Here is a 22,338-nt window from a genome sequence, read left to right on the forward strand (position 1 = left end):
TCGACATGGGTCAATGTCGACAGGTGTTTAGGTCGACATATGCATTAGTTCGACATGGGTTTTTTCACAGTTTTTTTTGTGCCGACAGGCGGTATTTTATGCCCTACCATCCACTAGGGCGTGGTGTGAGAAATAGTGTGCCGAGCGCAGCGAGCCCTACGTATTACGAGTGATGCAAGGGGCTGCAGTTCACTTCAAACTGTGTCGACATTCGGGTAAAAAAAACAGCGAAAAACCCATGTCGACCTTCTCCCCTGTTGACCTAAGTGTGGTCGACAAAACGATCCACACCCCCAGGAACATGGGGATGAATGGAGCCTGTCTGGCATTCCGAGGTCCTGTCCGGTTTTTACCCATACCCGTGTATGCTTACTATGCCTTTATACTTTAGAAAATAAAACCAAAAAACATGTTAATATGTATAGAACTTCACATCTATTTCCCACACAATGCATGGTCCTCCACACATTTCTTCAGATTTCGTAAACACCACATGGTAACTGCAGACTGTACGTGATTCAGGGTGACCGACTACACTCGTTCTATATAAATGACAATAAGCTCTTTCTACCTGATTCTTCTGGGAAGTCTTTTATAATTAGTTTCAGTTTAATAATTCAGTGATAGGTGTTGACTTTAGCTTTAAGTATAAAATGTTTGTCCCTGTCTCAAAATACAGGGCCTCCTGCATTCCCCCTTCAGAGCCTCCTGCAGAGCTTTCAGTGTGTTAGAAAGGATGAGCACATATCCTATGGGGATGCTGGTATGCCAATTCCTCCCTTTGGGTGCTCGTTCAGTACAGGTAAGGTCATTTTTTTTTTATTTATTTTTTTTACCCTGGAAATGAATGATATTCATTAATTTATTAACAGTTTCTTATATAGCGCATACATATTCCGCAGTGCTTTACAGAGCAGATTTGAACATTCACATCAGTCCCTACCACATGTACAGGCACACACCTTCATTCTAGGGTTAATTTTGTTATGAGCCAAATAACCTACCAGTATATATTTTTGGAATGTGGGAAGAAACCGGAGTACCCGGAGGAAACCCACGCAAGTACGGCGAGAATATACAAAGTACACAGTTAGGGTAGCATCATTTCCAGGAACCTGGCAACCTTATTCCCCGTTTTATTTAGTTTCAGAAAGGCCAGTGAGGCTTAAAACCCCCCTTTTTACATATTTGCAGTCTTCTATGTACTGACTGGCCACAAATACCCTCCCAATGTATGTTTATAATATATTTTTAATGTAGAAGACCTCTTATTTGTATGGATTTCCCAATGCAGAAGCACAAAAGTTCATGTATTTTGTTTAGATACCTCTACACAATATTTCTAGGTGATAAAATGTCTTTGTGTTCGTGCGTATGGCATCTCAAGTACCTTAAGTCATGCTGTGCTCTTTACAGTGTCCGACATGCCTCAAGTGCTTGCAGTGGCCAATGAGGAGGGTTTTGTCAGGCTGTATGACACTGAATGCCGGGACATGCAACGACAGGTAGTGAAAGGTGAGTTTTGTGTAGTGCATCGGTGCAGATTCATTATATATTCTTTTTACTAGGAAAAGTATAATCTACCTTATCAACTGACCCAAATCCACTAATCTGCACATATAACTATACAGATGAATCCGTAGGGCTGTTTCACACGCTCTGACTGACGCCTGGCGGCGAAACCCCGCATGGACAAAAGCCGTGCCGTACACAGTAGTTAATAATGGACAGGATTGTGTCCATTCACATGGGACGGCCAGAGCCCCTCCTCCTGGTTGCAGGCGGATGTCACCACTGAAAAGAACGGCTGCCGGTCTGTGGCCATCTCGTCCATTGTACACTTCTGTTCGCGGCTACTTGGACGTGCAGGGTTTCGTCAGCCGACGAGTATGAAACAGCCTTCATACATCTTGCTTTCTGTACGCCACACTGTGGGAATGCCTCATGTGAGTAAGCTTTTGGTACCAGTACTGTTACAGCCTGTAGGTTTTTTTGTTATTTTGTGCAGAAAATGAATCGGTACTCTTTACCTAGCACGGCGCCCACGATGTCCATCGCGGTCATCGGGTGTAAAAAATCGCGGGCATCGCATGCACTACAGTAACGGGTGCGACCGACGCGATGCCCGCGATTTCCCATAGGGATCAATGTTAAATTTTTCAATGGACACGATTTTTCAGTTCAATGCCTCAATGCCCGCGATTTTGCCATAGGAAACAATGTTAAATGGGCCACAGAGCCCAAATAGCCACCCTTAGCAGTGAAATGTCCCCCACAATTTTTAACGACACCCCACGATCCACGCGAACCCGAAGCGTGGCGAGCGCAGCGGTACGCGTCCTCCGACCTTTTCATACCCCCACTATCCACGTCGGCGTGGAGTTGAGAATAGAATAGTGTGGCGAGCGCACCGAGCCCGAAGCGTGGCGAGCCCAGCGGATACCTTCACAGGTAAACGCGGCCCTACGCGGGCTTCACAGGTATCCGCGTCCCCTCGCTGCGCTCGCCACGCTTCGGGCTCGGTGGTTCGCTGCGCTCGCCACACTATTCTATTCTCAACTCCACGCCGACGTGGATAGTGGGGGTATGAAAAGGTCGGAGGAAGCGTACCGCCGCCCCTCGCGGGCTCGCTGCGCTCGCCACGCTTCGGGTTCGCGTGGATCGTGGGGTGTCGTTAACAATTGTGGGGGACATTTCACTGCTAAGGGTGCCTATTTGGGCTCTGTGGCCCATTTAACATTGTTTCCTATGGCAAAATCGCGGGCATTGAAAAATTTAACATTGATCCCTATGGGAAATCGCGGGCATCGCGTCGGTCGCGTCGCACCCGTTACTTTAGTGCATGCGATGGACGCGATGGGCGCCGTCCTAGGTAAAGAGTACCAATCAATCTTCTTTAAATAAAATGCACAAGCAGACTCTATTAATTAAAATGATACGCAGAAAATATTGTGTGCATCCATGCCTGTACATATGCACACAGAATATAGGGCATGTCATTTTAATAAGCATGTGGCATAGCATTGTTAGAAGTGCTGTTTAACGTGCAAGCAGACTACATGTATGTGGACACATATGCATATAGAAGGCCCCTTGGAGGCTGTTTTGTAATCCTTGCCTGTCATTCTCTTGTTGTAATGTGCGACTTTAGGCAAAAGTTATAGGGAATCAAAATGTAGATAACTTATGAGGGTTTTACAATAAATGTGTTCTCCCCAGCGCAGTTTTCCCAGCATCCCCTGGCCGGGCAGAGGTGTGCAGCTCCTGCAGCTAATCAGGAGCGGCAGTGGGGGCTCCTGATTGGCTGTCATACCGCAAGCTCTGATTGGCTTGCGAGCCTGCACAAGTTTTGAAATTGCCACTGACCTGCCTGGTGGGTTGTACACCGCTCTGCCAGTTGTTACCTCGCAGTACCGGGGCTTTCCTCCGCCATGGTGGGGGGTAGTCCCCCCCCCCCCCCCCCCTCCCCTCCTGGCATTGAGCATCAACCCATAGCAACGAGCATGTAGGTAAGCGGCAATTATGTGGTATAACGTGTAATGGGCAGCATACATTTTTGTCCTTATTTTTAGTGTTTGGTGTGGGTTGAGATATTTTTTTTTTTTTTTTAACTGTAATGTGTGCCAACAGGCGGTGTTAACCACGCCCCTCTGGAGGTGCAGTGCCCCACTTTTTTTATTGCAAAGACCCCCACCCGGCAGCTACTTGATGTCACGTGGCTGGAAAAAATTTCTGAGGAGAACACTTAATTTACTGAAGTCTGAGTACCTTTTCCATTCTGCACTGCAATATTTCTACTTTGTAGGAATATGTACCAAGTTGCACTTCTGTTTAAACTTTGCCCACTAGGTATGCCTTGTAAAGATTTAATTTAGTTATCGCTGTTCTACTATATTTGCTAAATGCTTATGTGTATTAATATATATTCTAGACTGGCAGGCTCACACTAATGCTGTCTTTGACCTTGCCTGGGTTCCTGGAGAGCACAAGTTGGTAAGTAAATTTGTGTAGCTTTTGAAATCCTCCTGATCCAAAGTTGCTAATGTTCACCTGTAAGGATTTGTTACTGAGTCTGTCCAATATCTGGATTTGTTTGGTTTAATTAAAGTCTCATGCCTTATGTCATGGGTCTTCAAACTGCGGCCCTCCAGATGTTGTGAAACTACAAATCCCAGCATGCCTTGCCACAGTTTTGCTATAAGGGAGTGGGTACTTGTGTACTTTCACGGCTCCCATCGCATGCCAAATGTAGTGGCATGCGATTTTTGGAGGTTTTTAGCATTTTTGAAAAATCGCATGCGATCGCATCGCATGCTATTTTTAACAGAAATGCATTGAAATTAGTATCAAACATGTTCAGTGGCCCCCAAATGTCATTTTTGAGGCTGTACCACACCCGCTATCAATGCGAACCAGAAGCGTGGCAAAGGGCGGCGGTACGCGTCCTACGACCTTTTCATACCCCCACTATCCACGTCTGTGTGGAGTTGAGAATAGAAAGTGTGGCGAGCATAGCGAGGGGACGCGGACACCTGTGAAGCCCGCGAGGGGACGCGTATACCTGTGGAGCTATCCGTGTCCCCTCGCGGGGCTCGCTTTGCTCGCCACACTTTCTATTCTCAACTCCACGCCGACGTGGATAGTGGGGGTATGAAAAAGGTCGTAGGACGCGTACCACCGCCCTTCGCGGGCTCGCTGCGCTCGCCACGCTTCGGGTTCGCGTTGATAGTGGGGGTGGTACAGCCTCAAAAATGACATTTGGGGGCCATTGAACATGTTTGGTACTAATTTCAATGCATTTGGATGCATTTCTGTTAAAAATCGCATGCGATGCGATTTTTTCCTATACGATGGACATCGTGGGAGCCGTGATTGTACACAAGTACCAGGGAGTGTTAAAACTGTGGCAAGGCATGCTGGGATTTGTAGTTTCACAAATCTGGAGGGCCGCAGTTTGAAGACCCATGTCTTATGTATTGTAATAGAGAGCTCTTCAGATACTCACCCAAAATACAGCTTAAAGAGCTGCTCAAGCATCTTGTGTTAATGCCTACATTTTTTTTTTTTTATGTAATTATTTCAGGATTGACAGCCTGCAGTACTTTATAGATTTGGCCATTCAGTGTCTGCCCTAGTAGAGTTTTATGGTCTATGTTCCTGAATGGCCCAGTATTGGCTTCCATACATTGTGCATTTTACTTAGTATTTTTATGGGTCTACAAAGAAAAATGTTGATTTTTGCCTCAAATTAGGATGAATTTAGGTGTGATGAAGGGTGGCTGTTAAGGTACTCCATTTGCACAGCTGAACACATTGCTCGACCGCCATGACCTACACATTGAATACCCCCCTTAGTGTCTGATTGTGTGTGTGTCTCCAAAAAACACTGCCATCTGTTGGCAATGCATGTAACTTCATCTTTCTCACACACATGCACACAGAGGCAATCACAAGGTAGCAGACTAGCCTTCAATGCATTTGCTTCGAGCAGGCTTTCTAGTGTACTGTATATGTATGTAATATTTCAGTGAAGAATATTATATGCTCTCTGTATTGCTCAGGTTACAGCTTCTGGGGACCAGACTGCAAAAATCTTTGATGTGAAGGCCGGGGAGCTTATAGGTGAATGCAGGGGGCATCAGTGCAGTCTGAAGTCTGTTGCTTTCTCAAAGTTTGAAAAAGGTATTGACTTTTTTTTTTGTATTAAACTTTAACTTGGCTGAAGCAGTCTCTGTTCTGCAATAACCTACAGAACAGTGGTTCTCAACCTCAGTCATCAGGAACCCCCACACAGTTCTAATTTTCTATATCACCCAGCAGGTGCACAGGTGCAGTCCTTACTCACTGACTCATTTGAAAACCGTGGGCAATTATGGCTTAACCATTTTAGCTGTCGATACAAATGTGTTTAGGGTGTCTTCGACCCAGGGTCTGGGGAAGAGAGGTATTGTGGTATGTCCTTTGAAAAGCAAGTTCATATATTGAACCTTATTATTTCTTTGAACAGCTGTGTTCAGCACTGGAGGAAGAGACGGTAATATCATGATCTGGGATATGCGGTGCACCAAGAAAGGCAAGTTATCCCATCTTATTGTAACTGGTTTTGATGGTTCTCTGAAACTTTTTTGCTTTAAAGAAAAAAAAAATGGATCTGTATAATTTAATAATAATGTTAACTGTGCCACAAGGCTTTGGAGCGCTCTTCAAAGTTTTAAAGACATTTCTACATAAAGGTAGAACTACAGTTACACAAAATTGCTATGATGGATTGCAGGTTTTTGAAGGTGATCAGGGTTGAAGAGGATTGGTTGTAAGTGTAGGAGAAAATCCAATATCCACACAGCAAAGTGAACAAAAATCAACTGCTGCCGTGTTCTCACTGCGAGTGTGAACTACACAGCTTTTACCCTGCATTTTAATGCCGGACACTGCGGCCCCAGACCCTCCCTGTTCGCACTGCTAAGGCAAATTCCCGGATAAAGCAGTTCTACCTGGTAATTTTGCCTTTTAAAACAGTCTTTTGCAGTGTGAACGGGTCAACCTGTGTCTGCATACCCGGATCTCAAACACTGGTAAAAAGAATAATTGGGGACCCGGGAATTTTGTCACAGGTTGACCCGTTCACACTGAAAAAAAACCTGTGTTAAAAGGCAAATTGCCGGGTCAACATGCTATACCCAGGAATTTGCCTTGCAGTGAGAACGGAGTATAATTAATGGTTGTGGCACTACTATAATCCACATAATAGTGACAGAACAATAAAGGGTAAGCATCAAATGCAATTGAGTGGTGGTGGAAATTATAACTTGAGTGGTGTGAGCAGAAAGGTGTGCAGGACAAATAAGAGGTTGGAGTACGATTGATCGGTCCTGGGCCGTTCCAATAAATGTAGTGAGGCAAGTGCAGATCAGTGAATGGAGCAGGTGGGTGACTGAGCTACAGCAGGAGCAGTGGGGCTCAAGCTGCTGTGTTGGCATAACCCTTGCAAGGCTGCATTATATTCAATATAATGCTCTTTAAACATGGAAAGTTGAAGTGGTGGAGAATCTTATCCTTCAATACTCAGTAAAGTACAATAGTTTTGTCCTCCCAATAAGAAACCTGCTGCAGCTTCTGGAAAATATTGATATTGTAGTAGTTACTGGTGGACTTAAAACTAAATGATTTTTTTAAAATCTTTTTAGATGGATTCTATAGGCAAGTGAACCAGATTACAGGGGCTCACAATGCACTGGATAAACAGACCCCTTTGAAAGTAAAGAAGCGAAAACCTTCTGTCAGAGGACTCGCTCCGTCTGTGGTAAATGACTTAAGTAGATGTGAAACTAGTATGCCAATCATAAACATGAGCGGTTACAGATGGCTGTAAATACTGTTTGTTACACTACCTGTGGTGCTGGAATAAATGCACTGACTCACTTGTGTAATCCAGATCAGCTAACTTTGCTATGTTGTGGCTGTTACTCAGTACAATCTCATTTTTCGCTGTTCTCCCTGTAGGACTCTCAGCAGAGTGTGACTGTGGTGATCTTTCAAGATGAACACACAATAATCTCAGCAGGAGCTGTTGATGGGTAAGTAGTCTCTGGAAGTCGGGTAGAGTGGCCAGATGTGCGGATTCTGGCGCGGATGACGTTACTAAATGATATTGTTCACTGTGCATTGTATTGTTTGCCTGGGAGTTCAAGGGTCATCCTTGACAAAATCGGTCACAGAGTGAATTGTCAAGTGCGTATGCACCTATACATTGTATTGTTTATTCTACCAGAGCTGTATATTTAGTGGATCAGTAGGTTGTGTAGTTCTTGACTACTATTTTGGAAAATTGGCAAGTGATCTCCACTACATGGTGAAAAATGGCAGGCATCTTTTTTTTTATCTAGTGTGTGTCTGTCAGAGATCCATTACTTTGTAGAAATCACTTTGGAAAGCAAGATGGCATTTCAATAAGAATGTAGTTATTGCTGCCTAGCCTATGTTAAGTAGAACTATGTTCAGTAATGCACAATGGGTGGGGCAGATGTATTGCGGCAGATGTCTTAAGCTTTAACAAGAGATAAATGCAAGGGTGATGAGAGAAACATCCAGCCAATCAGCTTTTTACTGACTTTTTTTTTTTCAAACACAGCCTGTAACATGGCAGTTAGCAGGTGATTGGCTGGATCTGTATTGGCTCTCCTTATCACACTTGCATTTATCTCTTATTAAGGCTTAATATATGTGCCCCAATATTGGATAGCTGGCAAATGTGCACAATGGCTTTATCTAAGTGCTCAGCATTTCGTATTGACCCATGTAGGAGTCCGTACTGAGGACGTATCCCATCACTTTCCTTTATCATGCTACAGTGCATACTGTCTTCATGCTTTGTAAAACTGAGTTGACTTAGTTTAATGTGATTATTTTTTTTTTTTTTTTTTTTTCCCTGAATCTTCTCTTCCAGTGTTATCAAAATGTGGGACTTGAGGAAAAATTACACTGCTTACCGACAGGATCCGATGCCTGCAAAATCCTTTCCCTATCCTGGCTGCAGCACAAGGAAACTTGGTAATTGTTATATATTTCCCAAATTCATTATCATAAGCCCTCAATGTGTGTATCCGCATGGTCTGTCCTGTCTAGTCTACAGAACTAATAGATATCCAGTAATACATAAAGCTGTGTTTCCATTGTGTGAATATTCATTCCTCACCTTTCTCCCTTAGGTTATTCCAGTCTGCTGTTAGACTTCACTGGCACCAGCTTGTTTGCCAGCTGCACCGATGATAATATCTACATGTTTAACATAGCCGGGCTGAAGAGTGATCCTGGTAAGAGGAAAAATTAATATAATTTATTACAAGCCTATTAACACTACTATAGATGACTTGGCCATATCTGAGAATTGATATAAAAATGTGACTGGTTTTTGTTAGAGCTAAATTAGTTCAACATCTGTTTGGTACATAGGGCTCCCAGAACAAAGTATAAACTTTTATCTTGAGAAAATGACACTTTGAATCCTGGCTTGCAGAGAGTGTGGGCATACTTCTAACTATACTTGTGATTTAGGTCCGAACTAGGTAACTTTAAAGCTGTGTACACACAGTGCAATATATTGCTCAGTGTCCAGTTTTCATCAGCGACCAGTCGGGATCCCGACAGTCATTAGCCCAACATCGGGATCCCGACTGGCCGGACTCAGAAAGCTTGGCGAGCGCAACAAAGTCCCTTGCGGGCTTGCTGCGCTCACCACACTGCGGGCACGGTGGCTCGCTACGCTCTCCACCTATTCTATTCTCACTCTATGGGGGTCGTGAACCCCCCATGAGGGAGAATAGCCGGTGGCTGTCGGGAACCCGTCTGTCAGTGTTTTGACAGTCGGGATCCCGACATCTGGTAAATGACTGTTGGGACCCCGACTGTCGGAACCCCGTCCGGCACCCCGAACAGATATGGTCGCTGATGAACAGGAGGCTCTGCCATGGGAGCCACAGAGAAACTGCTAATAAAGGGCTGAACACTGGAGCGCGCACCTGGCGATTTATCGCTACAGCACAAACAAATCACTGGCAATATGGTTACTCAGCGACCATATTGCCAGCGGTATTGCACTGTGTGTACACAGCTTAAGGATGAATGTTATTTTTTTTCCTGACCACGTTGACTTCAGTATTTAGAGCAGGAATGTGGAACCTTAGGCTCTCCAGCTGTTTAACTACACATCCCAGCATGCCCTGCTACAGTTCTAGCAGGGCATGCTGGGATGTGTAGTTCAACAGCTAGCAGGCCAAAGGTTCCCAATCCCTGATTTAGAGGATGGTGGATTGTTCACCATGCAGGTTTCTCAGTTTATAGCAAAGATTGGATTGGGTTCAAAGAAGCCAGAACCAAATCACAGGGCTTTAATGGGAGGTTGGTGATGGAGAAACACCTGACAGCGTTTACTTTGATCTCGCAGAAACCTGGGCTGTTCTGTCAACTAAGCAGAGGATGGAAATGTTACTGCTTCCTCATGCAAACTTACATTTTTTTTCTTCTTCACGCTTTCTTCAGTGTCTGTGTTTAGCGGCCATCAGAATTCTACCTTCTACATAAAGTCCAGCCTTAGTCCTGATGGACAATTCCTGCTTAGTGGCTCTAGTGACCATAGTGCTTACATCTGGCAGGTGAGTGATTTTATCAGTAGGGAAACTGCCTCAGCTGTCAGTGTGCACATAATATGGACTAAAACAATACTCCTATTGGTCTTGTTCTTGCGTATGTGTTAGAAAAGATAATTCGTAATGGTTGTTATTCGCACAGCCTATTTAAAGAAGGGGGGGGGGGGGCATTGCATTGATCTTTGCCATTGTCCCCTTGCGGGCTTGCTTCGCTCGCCACGCTTTGGGCTCGGTGTCTTGCTTCGATCACCACAATTTTACTAAAGGTAATAGATGGTGGCGTGGACCCAAAGGTAATAGATGGGTGCGGGTTGCACTACGTAAGTTCCATAGCGTAAGCTGTGGCCGCAAAGATGAGTACCAAAGTAAAAACAAACAAAACACAGCTGATTGTCCCGTGATGTGCACTAGATCAGCCGCTACCTGACAACCTGACTGTTGGCAATAAAATAATATAACAGTTGGCAGCAGGGCAAATCCATGTTGCTCTGGAGATGGGGCAGATTTAAAATTGGCAGCAAGATTTTTAGTTGGGGTGGGAGGTGTCCTAGATTTATTCTAAGCCTTGAATTTCAGTGTAAAAACAGAGCTGCCCAGTTCTTCCCAACATGCATTGCAGCCAGTATTTTCATAAATGCTATCCAATCGCTCCCAGAGGAGTCACGCCCAGCCTCTAAACTCACTGAATTGATTTCTGCCATAAAACAGATCGGGTAAATATAGATCTAATTGTGCAAATGAGAAGGCCTAGCTTTAGGGTTAATTACATTAGTCCAGCTACAGTAGTCCTATGATAAAGAACATAAGGAACCAAAAAGCAGGCGTACGAAGATGTGCAAAGTGTTAGTGCCAGCCAATCGGCTCCCAACGGCTGTGTTAGACGGTCATCTAAAAATCACAGGGGTGGTTTGGATGATACTTTCTCTCCCCAAGGCTTAGCACCTCTGCTCCTGAGGGTGTGCATGATGTTTCATGAACTCTGACCTCTGAATCTGCTCTAGGCCTCTGCCTTTTATACAGATAACTTTGTGGTGAATGCAGTTTAACTTTTTATATTTATTTTGTCTTGATTCAGGTGTCTGATCCTCAGGCTCACCCCATGGTGCTTCATGGGCACAGCCAAGAAGTGACCTCTGTCACTTGGTGTCCATCTGACTTTACCAAGGTTAGATTTATGGATTTAGTTTTGATTGCCGTCCCTTGCCTCAATTAGTAAAACAAATGACAATAATCTAAATGGTTTTATTCCGGTCTTATTTTCTGCTACTGTAAATGTTGTATTCTCCTGATACTGAGCTTAGGGGGGTTTTAATGTAACCTTTTACTAAGTTACTGTCATTTAGGGTTCTCTATCTGTAGTGCGGTCTCGTGCTGTGAATTGGCAACTTGATTGGTTAATCTGTTAGATTTGCATTTTTGATGTGCACAGTGTTCAATTAATAAACAAATTACAAAATGGTGGTTTCATATGAAACTGCAATATGGAATTAGATTTAGCGGTTTACAAAAAAGGTTTTATAAAGATCAGGTTGACTCCACCCAGAGTGAAGTGGCTTTCTTATAAATTCCTTGGGGTTAAATGAGTGTTAATTGCCGTCCTGTAACCCTTACCACATATCTGGGACACTATTATTGTCCTGCTTTGCGCTTTATTTTCAACAAGGTTAATTCAATCTAAATGACTTCTCATTATTGCTGCCTATCTCACACCTGCACTACTAAAGACACTGTAATTCTAATAGATGCATGCTGCGTATGTGCTTCGTGCATGTTCCAAGGTTAACTGTATGAGGGGACAGGAACCCTTGCCATTGCTGGCATAGGCTGCGGATGTATGATTTGGTTGACCTTGCTCTAGAGAATGTAAAGCCTACGTCTAAATAACATCCATATAATGTGTTCCTGAGGTTCTCACTATTCACAGTAGTGTTTCCTGTTTAATTATTGCGCTCTGTGCATTTTGCAGGTTGCCACCTGTTCTGACGATAACACGGTCAGAGTTTGGCGGCTTAAAAGAGGAGATGACAATGAGGGGACAGAAGAGGACAAAACTAACTGTGTAGGATGGACTCGTCGGAAAAGTGAACACGCCTCTGTAGGTGAGTATTCTGAAGCTGCAGTGGTCATTTATTGCTCAGTAATAGCGTCACTTACTGCTAGGTTATTAGGCTACAGTACAATAGATGTACAGTCCGTCCAAGACTGAGTAGCTTTGAACCCACTTGGCTACCAATCAATGTGTTTGGGCACAGAATTCCACTTATTTTGATCAAACTCTATGCACGATAACTATATTAAGGATATGACTATGGTTTAGGGCAGGCATGTCCAACGTTGGCCCTCCAGATGTTGTGAAACTACACATCCCAACATGCTTTGCAATAGTTTTAGCATTCTCTCATAGCAAAACTGTGGCAAAGTATGCTGGGATGTGTAGTTTCATAACATCTGGAGGGCCAACGTTGGACATGCCTGGTTTAGGGTGTACCCCGTATATTGTACTGATACGTGCTCCCGTGGGTTGTTAAATGTTCTCCGTGAAATCTAATCACTTAGTCAGCAAGCGCATTTTCGGTGAGGGTCCAGGGGACATCCCTGAATATCGTTTAGTGCAAGCATGTCCAACGTTGGCCCTCCAGATGTTGTGAAACTACACATCCCAGCATGCTTTGCCACAGTTTTGCTATTAGAGAATGCTAAAACTATTGCAAAGCATGCTGGCATGTGTAGTTTCACAACATCTGGAGGGCCAACGTTGGACTTGCCTGGTTTAGTGTGTTGGCAATAGATGATATTTAGTGCAACCATACCACTGATATCAAAGTGGTGTATTTCAAAGATAGGGAAAGGGGATGGGGACTGGTAACCTGTGCACTAGTACCACATAGAATTTGAAGTATAATTTGTGTAAAGATATATATAATGATCCACGGTTTAAGTTTATCACGTGCTATTGCACTCGTAAATGTTGTGGAGGTGCTCCCCTGAGAGTAATATGTAGTACAAACAAGAGAAAAGAGAAAGTACTCTCTTTTTTTGGGGGCACACTTTGAATTTAAAACTTAACGTTTAATCATATATTCATTAAAACTATTTTTGTCTCAATAACATGACAAGACGAACACACATTGAACATACAAGGAGTTTTATTTTCCTCCTTTTGAACTCTATTTTAATATGAGTTCTAAGATTATTGTGAGTTGGTATCTACCAATCACACATAAAAATATTTTTGGGGGGTAGAGGTACCACAGTGTATGGAGTGGACCGCGAATATTTTATTGTATTGATCTTACACCAATGATATTAATCTCATGCTTATCAGGCCTAATCTCTTATCTATATTCTCTTAGAAAGAATAATCAGGGTGATCCCTTTTATCTAAAAATTGGGGTTCAGGAATTAGAAGAGTAAATGCGCTTTTCTTGAGAGAGTAATTTTTCATATAACCAAGAATTGGTATGTAGAACACCAGAAAATATAAAATAAAATAAAAAGTAGGACCGAGCTAGTGTAAGTACACCCCTGCAGGTTGTTTGTTACCACGGTGACTGCTGCTGATTGTTCTTACCGGGCTGGCTCTACCAGTCCTTACAATTGAGCGAGTCTGTCCGTGTGACAGTTGCAGATTTTGGGTGTGAAATAAATTTAGGATATTAGTCCCTCAATGTTAGAGTGGGTGACTCCCTGGTTGGCGGTGCCCTTGCAGGGATGTCTACCCTCAATCAATGAGGTTTATACCCTGAAAGTGTACAGATTAAGGACAAGTATATCGCATTTTTGGGTGTCTGTACACGCTGCTTTCTCCCACTTGCTTTACAGTATTGGTGGGCGATGAGCGGTGCACTGCACCCTTAAGTGCAATTCGAAAAATCCCCACAGATAAGAAAAAGGAGGAAAAAGAATCATAGATAGGAAAAGACTAGAAAAAGTCTGTTCTTTTGAAAAATATATATCGAGACAAAGATTAATCTGTTGTCATTTTTTATCAACTGGCTAATGTGCACTTATGCCTCACTCTTCCTACTCTGTGAGGTGCAGAAAAATCAGCAAACAACTAAAGCAGTCTCAAAACTTGATAATCTGTCTCTCAAGAAAGCGTATATATATACATGCAAATAATATCTCATAAGATTTCTCTCCCGGCAGGGAGTGTTGGCAATAGATGATATTTAGTGCAACCATACCACTGATATCAAAGTGGTGTACCCAGCTTTACACCTGGTTGGGATAAATCTGGTACTTGTGATTTATAAGGGTGTGGTATAGGGGTCCGACAGTCGGGATCCTGACAGTCATTAGCCCGACATCGGGATCCCGACTGGCCAGACTCAGAAAGCATGGTGAGCGCAACAAAGCCCCTTGCGGGCACGATGGCTCTCTACACTCGCCACCTATTCTATTCTCCCTCATGGGGGTCGGTGTTTGGACAATCAGGATCCCGACGTCGGGTAAATGACTGTCAGGACCCTGTCCGGCAACCGCTTCATAATGTGTGAGATTTTTTTTTTTCAGTGTCCAATTCTTTCTAATAGAGGAACATGCTTTCATATGAAAGTTCTGCTTTTTACACTGTTGAGGTGAGACAGAACCTCTCCTGTCATATTCGAAATTTTTTTCCATATTTTACAGTAACAAAAATGTTATTGTATTCTAATTTGTTTTATCACAAATACTCCTGGAGTAAAGTGTATAAGGTCAGGCAGTGCCTCCCCTACCTACCTTTTTATGCAGATCTCATAACTCTGCAAACTTCCAGCAGTGTCTAAGCCTGCACCTGTATATAATGCCCACGGGAACACTTGAGCTCGTATAGTGTGTAAAACTGGCTGTGGTACTAGCCAGTTGCTTCCGAGGCATTTATATCACCACACCTCATTACCGGACACCCATAAACATTGAGTGAAGCAAATGCCTGTCCCACCAGGGCTAGATTAGCATGTGACCGCTTCTGTACAAAAGCCATAAGTGACCATATTTTTATTCACAGCTTCGAGTATTTGCACACCTGCTAAATCAACCATTGTACAAAGCAGCCAATTCATGTCTTCCCCTACTCCAGCCACCTGTGCTCCTAGTCCTACTGGGGATCTCCCAATGTCATCTGGAACTCCGACATCCCCCTTCATGCCAATCCATAAGCTTCATACTCCAACAAGGCCGAAGGTGGGAACCTCCGCCGGGTCTCCCAAACAGCTGTCTATTTCTAAAATGTCCATCAAAGACTGGGTCACCCGCACTCCAGTGGCCCAAACGAAGACCCCATCACCGCGGAAAGCTTTTACGCCGGTAGAGCAGTACCCCGCAAGCTCCAATACTAGAACGCCACCTCCCTATCAGAAGAGGGCGAAGAGACGCCTGGATACCAGCAGTGAAAATGTGGAACATGAATGCTTCCATCCCTGCAACTGTGTGATAGAGCTGGAACCCGGAGTCAAGAAGGCACGGCTGGAGCTGTGCTCCTCTGAGGGCAGTGATGGAAATAGTGACGTCAGGACGTTGGATCTTCCTGATCTGATCAAGGACTGTGAACCGAGATCTGCTTCCAGCTCTTCCATAGAAAGCTCTGACAATCCCATTACTATACCTGCTCATGTAAGGCTTGGACAACAGGACAAGGAGAACAGCTCCCCTGAAAAGAACTGGTTGTCTGTATTGGGAAGCAAATTAAAATCTGATAAGCCGACAGCACAATACAAGGCTGGTAATAGCCCATCATCTCGCAGTGGAAGTGCTAAGAAGGCCCCAGCAAGAAGTATAACTAACTCTCCTGTATCTGTGAGTATCTGGTTTTTCTGCGCACTCATTTCCTATTCAGATCTCTCTAATCTGTATACCTTTCGGGGTTTTTTTTTTATGCCTGTATAGGAGTTTAATGTATGATACAACATGCCATAGGAAAGGTTAACCAGGACAGACTGTTGTGGCACAAACTGTACTTGTGACCTCATGTGGCATAAACCCTTTGCAACATCAGATACTGCTGTACTATAATTCCTAAGTAGTTTTTCTGTTAGACTCTAAGGAACCGTAGATCACATGATCTGAAACTTCCTGTCTCTTTGCTACAAAGACATTATATCAGGCATGTCCAAACTATGGCACTCCAGCTGTTAAACTAAAAGTCCCAGCATGCCTTGCCACAGTTTTGCTATTGGGGAATGCTTTTAAACTATGGGAATGCATGATGGGATGTGTAGTTCCACAACAGCTGGAGGGCCAGCGTTTGGACATGCCTGCCTTATATCATCTAGAACAGTTCTCGAACTGTGGGTCTTGACCCTCTGTTTGGGGTTGCGACTCTATGTTGCTGACTGTCAGGCTTATGACTTCTGTAATTATGATTAGGACTAAGCGCTCACCTTCTATAGTATATGACCAGTAATGTGTAAATTAGTTGTATGAACCAAGCTATAAAAACATGTGTTGGTAAACTTGGTTTATTTTAAATACACTAATAAGATCCCAGGTCCCTAACCTGGGATCTATGGGGTAGATTTATTTAAGCTTGGTGAAGTGATAAACTGTCTGGTTTTTATCACTGGCCAATCGGCTCCTACCTGTCATTTTTCAAACCAAGCCTGTAACTTCACAGGTAGGAGCTGATTGGCCGCTGATAAAAACCAGACAGTTTATCACTTCAACGAGCTTAATAAATCTACCCCTCAGTTCCTCTCAGGTAACCGCAGTGGTCTTACTGGGCAGGGAAGGGTTAATGGAAATAAATGCTCTTAGTTATAGGAGATGGATTTGTAGATGGAAACTGTCACACTGTCCGCTGGACGCGGTGTCTCTTTGTCAAGCTGCTTACCCCGTTCAGATGTACCACTGCACTGCCTGTGCGATGGTTCATTCTGCTGTCCGTAAGTGGATTTCCAGCCTTGGCTTGGTCGACGCGTGCACTCCTACTAGCCTGGCTCCACATTGTTAGTCAAGGAGTGTGATTTACGGTTTGTCAGTATCTCGAGATTATGGGGACTCTGCGGGTTGCACTCCCTAACGGGAGGAGACTTTTGGAGGATGACTGTCAGTAGTTTGTAGGAAAGTTTGATGCATCTCCCAATGCATTTCAGCCGGTACAGCCTTGATTTAAGGATGACTTCTGTAATCTGTCAGATAATGCAACAGATTATTTCAGACAATTCGCATCATTTTGTTTCTCTGCAATGCTACCATGCTTGTGCAAAATAGTTTAAGAAACCCTGATCTAGTGTGTAGGTAAATGATAGGCTGCTTCTTATGGCTGTCAATTATAACCCTTTCACACCAAGAAGCAGATTACTGGATTAAAGCTTTTTAAACCTGGAATTTGCTGAAAAACCTGGGTCTTTCTTTGGTGTGAAAAGGGTCAACCTGGGCCTTAAATTCCAGGTAGCCGAGCCTTGTCTTGACCAGGGTCTGTGAGCCGGGTTGACCCTTTCACACCATAGAAAAACCTGGGGTTTTCAGCAAATTCCTGGGTTGAAAAGCTTTAACCCTGTAATTTGCTGTTTGTATGAATTGGGAATGCACCCGGTAAAATGACCCGGCACTCAAAAATGCTGGATGGGCGGTGTGAAAGGGGTATGAGTGTCCTCTCTGCTGACAAGGCATCTCTAGTGAACAAAATGATCAAATTGGGCTTGTAGAGAGCAGCAGGTTTTGGGGCTGTTGTAGAGTCTGAAAATTGCTCACAATCACCCTGCAATCTACACCCAGGTGACAAAAAATAACCTTTGAATATATTTTCAAAATGGCAAAGTTTTGGTTGCATGCTTTCGAAGACCTAACCAGATTCACTTTTCCTTTTGTGTGGTATTATCCTAGTACAGGCAAGGGCAAACTGTAGCTCTACAGATGTTAAAATACAAATCGCAGCATGCCTTGCCACAGTTTTACTTTTCGGAAATGCTAAAACTGTGGCAATGCATGCTGGGGTGCATAACCGTAACAAATATTAATGATGTCCTTTTCTGCTTTTTTCAGGTCCCATCAACACCAGGTTCCTCAAGAAAAATTTCCATGTACTTCCACAAAAAGTCTCCAGAGTAACCAGCTGGGTTGGAGCAAAGATACTTTTCTTGAAACTTCAGGAGTTTTACACTAGACTTTTTATATTGCAGACATGGAATACTTTGCTGTTCTGTTTAAACAGTAGTAGTGTTTGTATTGTGCAATAAGGAAAGTGAGTTCGATCCGAAGTCTACTGCTCTGGAAGAAGCTTTGAGCGGTGTTCATGCACACTGAATACTCTCCACACTGTTCCTGTCTGGTGCCATGCAATTTCTGAATATTTACTTAAATTCAGAAATAGGACGCCTCTAACAAGATATAAGCTGTTTGAATGTTACCTCAAGCATTTTATAATGTCAAACTGTAGGTATCTACTTGATCCCGTGATCTATAGCACTTTTTTAAATAATTAAACACAAGTGTGTAACTGTTTTTAGTAGCCAGGCTGTAAAGTTTAGTATTACACGATTTCCATTTACTACAATTCAATGCTTTTACTGTTTTTTTAAATGTTTTTATGCTTTTCCTGTTGACTTTTATATAGATGCCAAGATTGTTTATATTAGTCTGTGGTTGTACAGCGCAATTGTTAACTACCCTGTTATATCTTAATGTAATAATTATAAATATAAAGCTCCTAAATAATGACTGCTTTATACGTCTACAAATGTTTTGCATTGTGTTTATTTCAGAGATTGGGCAGCTCCTTTGGTAATGTACATTAGAGGTAGCCATTTTGTAGATGCTCTATTGTAAGGACACAAATATTTGATTTATCGCATCCGACAGCTTCTTCAAAGTTGGTAATACAATTTGGAACATACAACAACATTGGATTCCTTTTTAAGGTTGATGTATACCATTTTCTTAGGACAAGTCATACATTTGTTTCTTAAGGCCCCCCCCCATACATTAGTCAAACTCATAAAGCACCCCAATAAACCCTTACCATGTAATCCCATTTCCATCACTTTGCACTTTCACCCTTGGATAATTAAAAACTTCAAAGTGCCTAATTACTCATTAAGGGGGCGAGGTGTAGTTTTAATTGTCCACATGCTTTGATTGGCAGCCACCAGCATTGGTTTTATCTATCGCTCTGACCATAAATAATAAAAAAATTTTTTGAGGTGGGCCGTACACTGCTCAAACTGCTTGGTATGGCCATCCTTTGAGCCGCACGGGACCTATACAGGTGGCAGGATCGCATGTGATGCATTCTGCAAGTGTCTTGTGGCAACCCGTGATGCCTAGGCTCTCCATTTGTACACCACTGCTATATCATTAATCCACCTTTCCTAAACCTAATATAGCGGGATATTACATGTAGTTTCATGGGGGGGGGGGGGGAAATCTGCACTTGAAAATGTTTTCATTTGAATGAAATGATGAAAATGGGTAAGACTGATCTGGTAGCCAACAAATCATTAAGAAAATGATGCCAATAGCACATCCACTTCTCCCGAAAGATGATCAGAGTAGGTAATGCTGGGCATACACGGACAGATAAAGTTCCTGTCGGATAGCCGGGCAGGATGTAATGAAGTCCCAGCTTGGCCGACTTGCGGAATGCTGGGCTAACTCGAATTATTTTAAAGGGGCAATCCTTTACAAGGATTAGTATGGTCTTGTAAATGATTGCTCCTTTAAAAGAACGTTCAAGATCAGCTGGGATCCCGCATGTCTGCTGAATGCAGACTTTATAACATCCTGCCCATAATCTCACAGTGCATGTCCCAGATATCTGTAATGTTAGATCTCTCACGTGTTTGTGTCACCTGATATAGGTGGCCCACAGCCGGGGAGAATGCATAGGGACACATACCGTCCCATGTGAATGAATGGTCTGTTGCCCACGGTATACCATTCCTATGTTCCACCACATACCCTGCTTTGTCAAGCTGGCTGCCTTTTTTAAAAGAGAGCGTAATGAGTCTGCAGGGACTTTAATGGGATGTGATGGATTGTCGCAGTTACTTGTAGGCATCAGTTCACTGTTTGCTTATTGGACAAATCATGTAAGGGATGGAACAAACCAGACATGGGGTGCAACTGCTTCTACAAGTAGCACAGACATATTTTAAACATTCTTTGCTTTTATTTCTTCTACGATCCCCATGGCAGCCTTAACACTGGGATATTCCCATCCCCCATAGATTCAGACAGGACATTTTTCTCTAGGACCGCCCACCTTGGGTATAATAGCCCCCTCCTTGCTCTCCTCTGTGTCTTTTTTTCCTGTCTCCGTTTAGAGTAGGACAGAGTAGGTTGTTAATTTTGTTTAAGCAGGGTTACCTCTATACAGTGATGGGGTGGCTCCCCGGGGAGAGGAGGATGCTAAGGTCAGTATACTGCCCTTATGCATGGATTCCTGCCTTGTACAGGGACACTAGCTCATATAGTTGTCCCTATGAGAAACGCTGTTAAAGCCCAAAGATGCGAAATTGTACATACCCAGCGGGAGAAGCTGCAGGCGGGAGCACGCTGTGTCTGTCAGGCGCTGGGAAGCAGAGAGCGCTATGGCGCGGGCAGCAGCAGGAGGAGGGAGCCATCAGACCGAGCTGCAAGCCGCGTCTGTGCGCTCCGGAGGACAGGCAGAAGGGGCGGAAGTGTGCGGTGCGCGTCACTTCCGCCCACAAGCGCCGGAGGTGCGCTGGCAAATGCTTCCCCACGGAAACAAGGGGAAGCATTTTTTGTTCCGCTTGGCCATCCTGAATAGGAAAAGCGGCGATCATAGGGTTAAGGCGCCCTATTTAAAGAAACGCCAGGATGAATAGCATGTGCAGCTATTCTAGGATTCTGGACTTGATAGCACTGAAGCAGAGAGCGCTATGGATACACCTCCCCACAAGCCGGTTGATGCCCCAGTGAGGTAAGCCCTTTGGTTTTGGGCATTAGTTTCTTTATTTTACAAGTTACTTAGTGTAGTTTTTTCTTATAGTGTGCCTGTTGAAGATACAATTCCTAAAAAGAAAACGGCAAAAAAGAAGTTTGTGGAGACTAGATGTATGTCTTGTGATAAACTATTTGCTTCAGCTCAAAATAAATCACTATGTGACGAATGTGAAGCTGGACAGAGAAGAGTGGAGAGAAAGGCTGAGCAATCAGAGATTCTCAAAGACTTGATGGCGTGGATGAAGGACTCATTTGTCTCCAAAGATGAATATTTGCAGGCAAAGACACCAAAGAGATCTAGAGCTCAGGCGGGGTTCAGTGGTGAAGAGGGCTCAGCTGACGAAATAGAGCATCAAGAGCCAGAGAATAACTCCACAGATGAAGGGGAGTTAGAGGAAACCAGAACCTTTCATCTGGATTTGGTTGAAGGTATACTAAAGAATATATATAAGGCGATGAATTACAAGGAAGAGCCTAGTACGTCGGGAGTGAAAAACCCCTTATATGATGAAAAACCGAAAAAGGGGAGAACATTTCCAGTCCACGCCATGGTGAGAGATATGATCGCCAAGGAATGGACGAATATGGACAAGAAATTAACATTGGGTAATCGGGTCGATAAGATGTACCCATACAAGGATGATGAGTTCCTAGGCTGGTGTTCACTGCCTAAAGTGGATGCCGCGGTGGCAGAACTTACATCAAGGTCCACCATCCCAGTGGAGGATTCGGCGGCCTTTAAAGATGCCATGGATAGGAAAACTGAGAACGCCTTACGTAAGGTCCATTCGGCCTCGGCAGGGGCACTGAAGTCCACGGTGGCAGTGGCATCTGTGGCAAGGGCTTTAAGGCTATGGGCGTCTAACCTCCATACGGATGTTGAAGAGAAAATATCCAAGCAGTACTTATTGAAGAGCCTTGAAGTTATGCAAAAGTCAATAGACTACCTATGTGAGGCTTCATTAGACTCAGTATCATTCTCAGCGAAGACTATGGCCGCTGGGGTCACAGCCAGAAGAGCGTTATGGCTTAGACCATGGAGTGTGGACGCCAACTCTAAGAATAAACTAGCGACGCTGCCCTTTGAGGGGAAGTTCCTATTCGGGTCTAAATTAGACACAATGATCCAGAAGTTGTCTGGAGGAAAATCGATTCGGCTTCCTCAAGATAGAAGAAATCGTTTCCCTTACCCGACTTCATCCAAACAGTCGTACAAGGAGTCTAAGATGTACAGACCGGGCAGGCCGTACTATAGAAGAGGTTCCAGCACTTCAAGGCAGTCCTTTCGTCAGTCCTTTCGTGGGCGATT

The 22,338-nt window shown here is 43.8% G+C and overlaps 1 protein-coding gene across 1 annotated transcript in view; it reads left to right on the plus strand.

Moving 5' to 3' along the window:
* The window catches only part of DTL (denticleless E3 ubiquitin protein ligase adapter), a 20,053-nt gene extending 1,271 nt beyond the window's left edge, over window positions 1-18,782 (plus strand). The window contains exons 2-15 of the mRNA XM_083175869.1: window positions 680-802; window positions 1,417-1,515; window positions 3,932-3,993; window positions 5,562-5,682; window positions 6,008-6,073; window positions 7,185-7,300; window positions 7,501-7,574; window positions 8,444-8,547; window positions 8,706-8,810; window positions 10,036-10,148; window positions 11,218-11,307; window positions 12,109-12,241; window positions 15,133-15,920; window positions 18,108-18,782. Of these exons, the coding sequence (XP_083031995.1) occupies window positions 680-802; window positions 1,417-1,515; window positions 3,932-3,993; window positions 5,562-5,682; window positions 6,008-6,073; window positions 7,185-7,300; window positions 7,501-7,574; window positions 8,444-8,547; window positions 8,706-8,810; window positions 10,036-10,148; window positions 11,218-11,307; window positions 12,109-12,241; window positions 15,133-15,920; window positions 18,108-18,173 (2,060 nt within the window). The 3' untranslated portion in view covers window positions 18,174-18,782. The remainder of the gene's footprint in view (window positions 1-679; window positions 803-1,416; window positions 1,516-3,931; window positions 3,994-5,561; window positions 5,683-6,007; window positions 6,074-7,184; window positions 7,301-7,500; window positions 7,575-8,443; window positions 8,548-8,705; window positions 8,811-10,035; window positions 10,149-11,217; window positions 11,308-12,108; window positions 12,242-15,132; window positions 15,921-18,107) is intronic.
* The last annotated feature ends 3,556 nt before the right edge of the window (window positions 18,783-22,338 follow it).

The sequence above is a fragment of the Crinia signifera genome, chromosome 3 (assembly GCF_055691185.1).
Source record: "Crinia signifera chromosome 3, ASM5569118v1, whole genome shotgun sequence".
NCBI lineage: Eukaryota > Metazoa > Chordata > Amphibia > Anura > Myobatrachidae > Crinia > Crinia signifera.